At 40.8% G+C, this 10,763-nt stretch overlaps 1 protein-coding gene across 1 annotated transcript; it reads right to left on the reverse strand.

The window, feature by feature from the left end:
• Positions 1-229: 229 nt before the first annotated feature.
• LOC133396760 (actin, alpha skeletal muscle A) lies at positions 230-5,787 on the reverse strand. The gene is made up of 7 exons (XM_061666926.1): positions 5,584-5,787; positions 4,172-4,305; positions 3,018-3,342; positions 2,648-2,809; positions 2,248-2,439; positions 1,981-2,162; positions 230-664 (listed from the first exon to the last, which is right to left on the reverse strand). Exons 2-7 carry the CDS (start codon positions 4,298-4,300, stop codon positions 521-523), a joined length of 1,134 nt encoding a protein of 377 aa, XP_061522910.1. The 5' UTR covers positions 4,301-4,305; positions 5,584-5,787; the 3' UTR covers positions 230-520.
• Between the last annotated feature and the right edge of the window lie 4,976 nt (positions 5,788-10,763).

Raw genomic sequence — 10,763 nt, forward strand, 5'->3', positions numbered from 1 at the left:
TACCTTACATGTTTACAGTTTTTCAACCCTTTTGACCCTTGGTGAATATTTTGCTTGATTTCTAGTGTCCCTCTGTGGTTTTCCCCTTTGGTGACATTGCCATGATAACTATCATTATATTTGCCTTGTCATCTGTTATAAAATAATAAAGCAGGGTCAAAAGTACCAAATAATGGACTTTAATAAATTATTAATATGTATATACACTTACATTCACATGTGTTGGGCAACATGTTTTTGTTGTTATTTTTTTATTAAAGTTTTTTTTGGTTGGATGCATGGTTCAGCGGTGTTTTTTTTCACAGCCTTTCTCCGTACAACACAGGCAACAGACAGCTACAAAATATGCACATTTGTTGAAACAATGCATAGTTAAGGAGGTCAAGGAGCACAGACAGGCAGTCCATTGACAGCAGAGTGTTGCCGTGCCGCAGAGGTTGATTCTCCTGCTTCTCGCCCTCACTCGATTCCCGAAAAGTTGGTGGCAGAGAGGATGGAGAAGCCGGGGCAGACGAGGGACTTAGAAGCACTTCCTGTGGACAATGCTGGGGCCTGCCTCATCATACTCCTGCTTGGAGATCCACATCTGCTGGAAGGTGGACAGAGAAGCCAGGATGGAGCCACCGATCCAGACGGAGTATTTCCTCTCAGGAGGAGCAATGATCTGGGTGAAGGAGAGGGTGGGGGAAAACCAATTAGTAATGGGTCGGCATCAAATGTTCATCACCACCATCCAATTTACGGCACAGAAGTGGTGGGGCCCAAAAGTGAACATTTTTCACAGTGCCACAAATAACTCACTTTTGTACTTCTCAGTAAGCTGTCCTTCTGTACATAAACAATATTCTACAATATACATAATACAATATAAGGGAAGTTATTAATAATGTGTCATTTCTGCCTAAAATTATAAAGAAGACTCTGAGGGACACTAGATTAGGGTCAGTTGAGGCAATTCCCCACTAGAAAGTGTGTTGTTTTTCCTTTGGTAATTGAAAAAAAAAAAAAAAAATTTTTTTTACACTTAATAGGGTTAATTAAATTGTGACATATGTATCCATAAACTTGTCACGGTTGTTTTTGGAATGCAGTAATTGTCTAGTAGAGGGGTGTCAAACTCATTTTTGTCATGGGCCATATTGTAGTTACGGTTTCCCTCAGAGGGTCGTTATGACTGTGAAACCATAAAAATCTTTAATTGCCTCATCATATTTACACACGAAATTTATGAACTACTTTTGGAATCAGAAATCAAGGGTAATGGGTTTTTCAACTATTGCTCATTTTTGGTAACACAAAAATGCTTGCAGTGCCTCAACATTATCATTTATGATATATGGCTATTTTAAATTTCGGTGCAGATTTGAACAAGAATCATGGAAGTTGACACACATGATTTGTCTTCACGGGCCACATAAAATCAAGTGGCGGGCCGGATCTGGCCCCCGGGCCTTGAGTTTGACATCTGTGGTCTAGTACATTGATTCTTGCCTGGCTCCATGTACAACCAGTGGTACGTGGGCTCCCTCTAGTGATATGCGACAGAATCAATGAATTCAAATCAAATACATTTAAAAGATGAAATACAATCAAAAATATTACATTAAAGCTTGTAGCGACACGTACAGTCCGTTTTAACTTAAAAATATATTATTTTTTATGTTTCGTGTAAAGTATTGCCTTTACTTTTCAAGTCTAGTGTATATATGTTTAAGTACAGTTTAGTTGTATTTAATTTTCAAGCACAAAACATTTGCATTTACTCTATAAGAACTGTTTGTTTTAAAATGCTTACAATTATGGAACTATGTGCATTAGTGTACATTTTAATTGAATCCGTATCTAAGTATAGTTTGATTTATTTGCATACATTCAAGCACATTGTCAAATAAGTGTTCAAATAATAATTCATGATTTTCAAAAGAAATGTGTATGTGTGGTTTTCCTGGTATGTCTATCAAGTCGTATTTTATGATGTACCTTGATCTTCATGGTGCTGGGGGCCAGGGCGGTGATCTCCTTCTGCATACGGTCAGCAATACCAGGGTACATGGTGGTACCACCGGACAGCACATTGTTGGCGTACAGGTCCTTACGGATGTCAATGTCGCACTTCATGATGCTGTTGTAGGCGGTCTCGTGGATACCGGCAGACTCCATACCTGTGGCGGTAACGAGAGCAAATGTTAGGACTGAGGAGGGTCTACGCTCGAAGTGGGTAGGGGTGCTTAGCTTGTCAGACCGTACCAATGAAGGAAGGCTGGAAGAGGGTCTCGGGGCAACGGAACCTCTCGTTACCGATGGTGATGACCTGACCGTCGGGGAGCTCGTAGCTCTTCTCCAGGGAGGAGGAGGAGGCAGCCGTAGCCATCTCGTTCTCGAAGTCCAGAGCCACATAGCACAGCTTCTCCTTGATGTCGCGCACGATCTCACGCTCGGCTGTCGAGTGCGCAAAGATGACGAGTTTTGTAGTTATATTTTTATGTTTTTTGTTGTTGTTTTTTTTCGGGGGGGGGGGGGTGGAATAATAACACTTATGAGGCTGTACCACAGCGCCACTGTGTTAATCAGCTATGATTCCCCGAACAATTATTATTATTATTATTATTATTATTATTATTATTATTATTTGTTCATGCTGACTCACCGGTGGTGACGAAAGAGTAGCCACGCTCGGTCAGGATCTTCATCAGGTAGTCGGTCAGATCGCGACCAGCCAAGTCCAGACGCATGATGGCGTGGGGCAGAGCGTAACCCTCGTAGACGGGGACGTTGTGGGTCACACCATCACCAGCATCCAGCACAATACCTAGAAGGAGGAAGAGCGCGTGAACCGTTTCGTAAAATGACGTCACAGAACACGTGCGTAAAAGTCGTGCGTAAAAGCTGTGCGTAAAATGCGCTGATTAACCCAACGCCTTTTTGGTCTACATGTTGCAGTGTAAATTAAACACGTGGATCTGTTAAATAGTAGATTCCTGTGTGTTGCGCGTTATTTACTGTGTCATCAGTCTCACCGGTGGTACGGCCGGAGGCGTAGAGGGACAGCACAGCCTGGATGGCCACATACATGGCGGGGACGTTGAAGGTCTCAAACATGATCTGGGTCATCTTCTCCCTGTTGGCCTTGGGGTTGAGGGGGGCCTCAGTGAGCAGGGTGGGGTGCTCCTCGGGGGCCACTCTCAGCTCGTTGTAGAAGGTGTGGTGCCAGATCTTCTCCATGTCGTCCCAGTTGGTGATGATGCCATGCTCGATGGGGTACTTGAGGGTCAGGATACCTCTCTTGCTCTGAGCCTCGTCGCCGACGTAGGAGTCCTTCTGACCCATACCGACCATGACACCCTGAAGGGGGGGGGGGGGGGGGGGGGTAGAACAATGGGTGAGGAAAACAAACGTCTGCACGGGTAATGGAAGCAGAATGACCTTGCTCTTTAATGGATTCCTCTCCCCTGGTGCGCATGGTGATCATTGCGCAAAGTTGCCAAATAACGACGCAGGTCACCTCACATGGGACTAATTATATCTCAAGGAGGCAAATACCACATCGGTGCAATAAAGGATAATATGACTTTACACCCAGCTGGCCTCACATTACAGTATAAGATACCTCATGCTCCAAAATAAAGGAGACTTTTATGAGATGCACTCATGCATAAAAAGAATGTTGTTACTATAAGGGAAAACTCGATATATTCGTGTTTCGCCAAGATTATTCAATCGGAGAGGAAACGACGATGATAAATATACAGTATATATATATATATATATATATATATATATATATATATAAACGAAATTTCACGTTTTTAAATTTTTTTTTCAAACGAAAATAATTGATTGCTGTACATTACAAGTATTTTTTCATTAAAAGATAAAAATTATGATTTTATATTAAAATAATAATACAGAAAGAGCGACCATGACAGCACACCAGTATTTAATTAGCTTGATTCTGTCATTCCTGATTGGCTTCGACAAGTCACGTGATTATACTTCCTCATCGGGAGGCTTGTCCCCTTCACGTTAATTTCTCTAATCGCCACATTTCCGTAATTAATATTAACATAACATTATTATTAAAACGTGAACTGTGTCCCTCTACATTCTAAACGGTTACCTATCGTTTGTATGTGTGTTTATGGCGGCTGCTAATAGCTCGGGCCGTGCTTACCTGGTGACGGGGGCGGCCCACGATGGAGGGGAACACGGCCCTAGGGGCATCGTCTCCGGCGAAGCCAGCCTTCACCAGGCCGGAGCCGTTGTCGCACACGAGGGCGGTAGTCTCATCGTCGTCACACATGGTGGCTAAAACAATTTCGAGGGCGAAAAATGGTAATTAAGGTAAGTCCTTACACTGAAATACACTCTGGTAATATGTGTGAAAATAATAACAGCCAGGCCTAACTTTATGCGCCAAATTAGTTGAGTTAAATGCTCTAAAGTGCTAAACCACTGTGAAAGCACTATAACACAACCATTTAGCCACTCCAAACTAATCAATATGCATGACGTGAACTTCAATATAGACTCACTAGATGGTTATTACAATGAAATCACATTCACATTCAATCACTGTCTCTGATAATGTGGCAATTTTTTGACATTTGAAGTTTAAAATGTTATATTGCCTAATATTTGGCACTAGATAGACAGATTGCCGATATTGAGTTGAAGCAATATCTTATTTTTTGGCCTTTTGTCTAAGGAAAAACAAGTGTGAATGCGTTTTGATTAAAAAAAAAAAAAAAAACACTAGACACTGTTTAGTTTTTTTTAAAGAAAGATTTAGACAAATACTGTAGCTAAAATTGAGCGAACATGATTGAAATAGAAAATGTACCTTCTATTTCCTAATAACATTTGACACTGGATAGATTGCTGATGTGAAGTAGAACCAATATTATACCATATGTTTGGCTTTTAACAATAAAAAATCAGAGTGTAGATGCATTTAATTAACAAAGACGACTTTTTTTTTTTTAGTTACAGATCGCTAAAACTGTAGGGAAAGTTTACAGTGGTATGTCTAACGCCAACTTTGAATATTACTAAATAGACTAGTTATTTGTCTATTTTCTATACCGCTTATCCTGTTCAGGGTCGCGGGGAGCTGGCGCCTATCCCAGCTGACTTTAAGCGAACTGCAGACTACACCTTGGACTGGTCGCCAGTCAATCAGAGGGTATATACTAATTATGTTAAAACAGCAAAATATATATTGCAAAATCTATGACTACAAGCTTTGCTGCAATTTCATAATGGTTGAATGCACTGATATTGTCTGAATATGATCAACTGTTAAAATAAAACTACAAATGTCGCGCTCGTTATTTAGATCACGGCATTCAGTAATGGTGAGTATAATTAGTTTATTTTGTTTTGACTTTCGGCTTGTCCTATCAGGGGTTACCAGAACAGGATATATAATTATTCTTTCAAAAAGATTCAACATTAAATGACCATTCTATTTCCTTTTCCCTATACTGTTTGCTCCACAGCGGTTCTATCCCAAATGTGTCCCCCAGTGTGGTGTACCCAATCCCGGATGTGTGGCTCCCAGGAGTCCTGCTGTTGGCGGCTTACCTTAGGGGAGTGTCTGCGGCTTGGAGAGAATGACCCAACCAGTGCTGTTGCTGAACCAGCTACAGTCCTCCAAGCTGGCAGGTCAGCTTATATACACAACCTCTGTCATTCACAAAGGTACCCATCCCGGCCCTCTGCCATATTTGGATGCTGCCGGGGCCTGGGGGCTAGCGAGTGGGAGTTGGGCTGGGGGTGTGGAGTCTGTGACGGCCATCCATCAGGTTTCAGGGGTCTCATGAGTGACAGCGCGGCGCGCCCCCAACGACAAAGAGGAGCGCCTGCCATATTTGGAACTGTCGCTTTGACTTCCTGTAGAGGCTCGCGGGCACTCCTCAGGGCCGTATAAGGAGCACACGGACCCATGGGGGTGCTGCTGCTGCTGGTGGGGTGGGGTTTCCAGGGGGAGAAGCCAGTTGCTACCAAGCAGGGTTAGAGACCTACTGCTACTAGGCCTCATGCAGCCTTAAAATGGGAAAATGCTGCCCTCATCTGAACACATTTAGGCCTCAGCCCAGATGACTGGAAGGTCAATCCATTGGGTTAAAAACAACCATGATTGCGGTCATATCAAGTCATTCGCATGATATCAAATACATAAAAATGTTTCAAATTGCACTTATTTGCTTCTGATTACTAGTTACTGCTCTAGACTGCATTGAATACATTTAGTGTATTTTTTGGGTGCTAAAACTCTATAGCTCCTTTATTGTGGACATTTTTTTATTTTAGCACCCTGGTCTGTACAAAATGGTATTTTTTTTTTTTAGCAAATTTTATATTCTTGTAGACTAGTCATTAATTGATAATGCTGCGGTGCGTAACTAATTTTTTGTCAATAGTCCGTGGATGCATGTGTGGACTAATGATATACAATATGCCCTAATGGAAATGTGTGGTCATTAACATGTTCAAATCTTCTATCCTCTATAATAGCCACACGCAGCAACATTAAATCTATCTGAGATTAATTAAATAAATAAGGAAGGGAACATTATCTGTCTCCATCACACGAGCAGTTGCTGCACTCCTCCTTTTGTGTGTGCTTGTGTGTGTGTGTTTCAAGGAAGGCTGGAAAGGAAATACAGTGTGTACATGCAGTGCACATATGTGTGTGTTGGCAGGTGTGAGTGCCGTATGAGGGGCCGTAAGGAGTGAAAGAGAAGTGGCCAAGGAGGTTAAAATAAACTCCAGGGACTTTGGAGGGAGGGTGAGCACAGACAGAAGCAAAATCGGATGAATCAGAATTGGGCTAATAAAGGATGAAAAAAACATATTAAAAAATAAATAAAAGAAAATGTGGCATGGCGTGAAGTGTTTACACATACAATAGATTGGTGGCTATAGAATAGAAAAGACAAGCAGTGAGCAGTTTGTAATGGAGCGGAAATAGTCATCGAATCTCAAATGTCATCAAATGTATGTTTGGAATTTAGTTAGCAGCGTAGTTAGCACAATAGCATCTTTAGCTTGTATATAATAAGAGCTCAAACATTTGTACCTTAACGACCTTGCCATGATACAACCAGAAAATTGATTCTTGGCTGTGGATTGTGTACCCTCAGACGGATTCATTTATTGTGATACCTCGATTTACGAGTGACCTGACTTACAAGTTTTTCCGAAATCTAAGCTGTTGTCCGGATGATTTTTTTATTTTATTTTTTTATGACTTGAGTTGCAAGCAAAAATTTAAGTTAAGAACGCAAGATGGTTTCAGTGACTGTCACAACAAGTGGCAGTTTGGCTGTTAGTGAACAATTCTTTAAAAAAAAAAAAAAAAGGGCCCTAATGCTTTCTTCACACTGTTTATTGCCATTCTCAGTGGAAGTTTACTGTAAAACTAAACATAAAACAGACAGTTACACGTTGTGTATTTAACCAAACCACATAACTTTCTTACAAAAGTCAGCTTGCTTAATGCTAACACAAAATGGAAAAGGCCATACACGGGCTAAGGAAGCTAGCATTGATGTTCTAAACTATTTAAAAAAATCCTGTACATTCCTAGATGTTATTAGTAAATTATAAACCTTTTAACAACTTAAACAGGTTGGTCCAAAAATAGGCTTATTAATACTGGTTAATAATTATGGTTTGGATAATTACCGAGACCTCCAAACAGCTAATTGCAATTAGATAAAAAAAACAGACACGCTTAACTTATTCACTGCCTAGCCTCCCAGTTACAATACATAGTTGGCATCTATAGCTTAAACAAAATGCACAGATCTAAAACGTGAAACAACTGTAAGACAACTTTTGGTCCACCCTCATTAGAACACAAATGATTCAACAACACAAGCAGACTATAACAATACTCGCACAGATATATTCTTTATCTTCTGTGAAGAATGACTAATATTGTAGCTTAGTTTCGATTGTCTTCTGTGTGTCATAAAAAAAACAAAAAACTGTGTAGTATGTCTGGGATATACAGGCCCCTGGTGGCCAACTCTTTACATTCTATTGATTATGCCACATGTACCAACCTCAAGGCTCGCGGGCCAAATCCGGCCCACCACATCATTTTATGTGGTCCACGACAGCAAATCAGGTGCAACTTCCATGATTCTTGTGAAAATCTTCACCAAAACTTCAAGCACTTTTTGCCAAGCCCCTCTTTTCAGTAACTTGAACAATCGCTGAACAAACTGTTATCCTTGAATTCTGATTTCAAAACTAGTTATCAGCTATAAATTTGTTGTGTCTATGTAATAATATTAGGAGGCGATGAAACATTTATATGGTTTAATGACCCTCTGAGAGAAACTGTAACTACAATGTGGCCCGCAATAAAAATGAGTTTGAAACCCCTGGATTATGCTGTTACAATGTTTGTTTACAAACAATACTGTACGGTGCCTTTATTTTACATTAAAAAAAAAAAAAAAAAAAAAACGTTACAAATTTTTACGAAAATTAAAATAATGTAAAACTACTCATCCTGAGCTGTGATTGGCCTTGACCAGGTCAGGGTGTACCCCGCCTCTTGTCCAGTGTCAGCTGGGATAGGCTCCAGCACCCCCGCGACGCTAGTGAAATATAAGCGGTATGGAAAATGGATGGATATTCATCTCGAGTGATGGAGAAGGTGTTTACGAAAGTTGCCCTGTTTGTTGCCAATCTTCTCTGGTTAGTTTCATGACAGTCAAAATGCTTTTAGCTAGCTACACACTATTTGTTACAATCTGCTTGGTAAATATACAGAATACTGATCGAGACTATAAATGCCACTTTTCTAGTTTTGTTTTTGTTTATTTTCTTACGCGCAATACTCAAAGATCCGAGATTTATGTACTTTATGGACACAAAAGGCCTATTTTTCTCAAATATTGTTCACAAATCTGTCTCAAGGTGTCTCAAAGTGCTCTAAGGCAGTTAGAGCACTTTTTCTTTGCGGAGATAATCTATCCACTTTACAGGTGTGGCATATCAAGAAACTGATTAAATTAGGTGGATTATCTCAGCAAAGAAGAATTTATTGAAAACTCTAAACTGTCCATCGGTGTGAATGTGAGTGTGAATGGTTGTTTGTCTGTGCTTTGTGATTGACGGTCCGGGGTGTACCCTGCCTAACGCAGGAAGTCAGCTGAAAAAGGCTGCAGCTCACCAGCGAACCTAATGAGGACAAGCAGTATAGGACATTTTACAGCTATTATTGGTTGAACTCCAGATTGTCTGACTTTTGGCATGATTACTGTTGTAAGGGAAAATACAAGTGGATATGTAGGTAAAAATTAATGGTCAGTTGTTATTGGTGTATTGTTCATTAATATTCCAAGAAAAAAGAAGCATGGAAAAGGGTGGCGTAGGATGGTGAAAAAATGGTCCGAGGATTTTTGGAAAGGAGGACGTGTGCAAATAGGGAGACGTCTCCATCCTCCTCCCACAACACATTCATGGAGAATGTGGGCTGAGCTACTTTAACGCATGGGTCGTGTGCCATTTTTGACAAGCACGCCTGGGAAAGGCCTAAAATGTAAATGGTCAGGCAGTTGTCGGGCCAGCCAGAGGGGCGGGAGGAGGTCAGAAGGGACAAGGGGGAGGAGACACACACCAGGAGGGGTGGAGGGATATGGGGGAGGTAGAAGTGTGTGTGTGTGTGTGTGTGTGTGTGTGTGTGTGTGTGTGTGTGTGTACGTGTTTGCAGCAGGTGTCGGCGGGGAAAAGAAGTGTTGTGTGTCAGTGGATGTGACGATGCCAGCTGATGGACTTATTGGGTGTTTTTGTGAGGTTTGTTAGCCTGTAAATTCACAGGGACACACAGGCAGACAGAGAGAGAGAGTACAAGAGGAGACAAACAGTTGTTGGGGGTACTGGAATTGCGCTCTACTTTTGTAAGCATTTTTACTGCAGTAAGGATGGCATGTAGTAAGGATAGCATGTAGGAGGCAAAACATTCGCCAAGTTAACCGTCATGAGGATTAACAAGCAACACAAACTATATACTGTAAAATTCAAAAATATCTATTTTATTTCAGGCAAGACTTGTTCCAAAGAACCCTTTTTTTTTGTCTTCAGGTGGTTGGAATATTATTGTTAAGACGTAGTTAAACAGCTTTCAAAGTTGTAGTAGACTTGTGCACTTTAGCAATTACCAACCAGGGTGCTGGAGGGAAAAAAAAGGTAAAAAGATCACACGGAGTCAGTTTGTCTGAGTAGGGAGGTTGCTCCAGCACGCAGGAGTATTTTGAGCTGGCGTGTAAAAGCAGCCACAAGTTGTCCTGCCACAACTCTTGCCTCTTCTTGCCCACTAAACGAAGCAAATGTCGCAGGATCTTTGTAGGTGTGCTGGTTGATCATCTGGCTCACTTTGAAGGGAAAAACTCATTGTTTGGATTTGAAATATAACTTTAGTGACACAAGTCCTGGAACCTTTCCTACATACCTCATATGATTGTTTTGTTATTGTGGTTGTTTGCAGTGGTGTACAAGTGCACTGCATTGCACTGAGTGCTCCTAATATCTATCCATCCATTTTCTGTACTGCTTATTTGCTTATTTTGAATACATAACAAAGGAAGAATGCTAAAACAGCTCTGATTATTAAGTGTTATTAAGTGTCCAATGAGTGCATATACTGTATACAGGTGCATCTCAATGAATTTATACCAGAAAAGTTCATTTGAGTAGTTCAATTCAAAAAGTGAAATTTGTATTTTATATAGATTCAATAAACA

This window comes from Phycodurus eques, chromosome 2 (genome assembly GCF_024500275.1).
Source record: "Phycodurus eques isolate BA_2022a chromosome 2, UOR_Pequ_1.1, whole genome shotgun sequence".
In the NCBI taxonomy this organism is placed as follows: domain Eukaryota; kingdom Metazoa; phylum Chordata; class Actinopteri; order Syngnathiformes; family Syngnathidae; genus Phycodurus; species Phycodurus eques.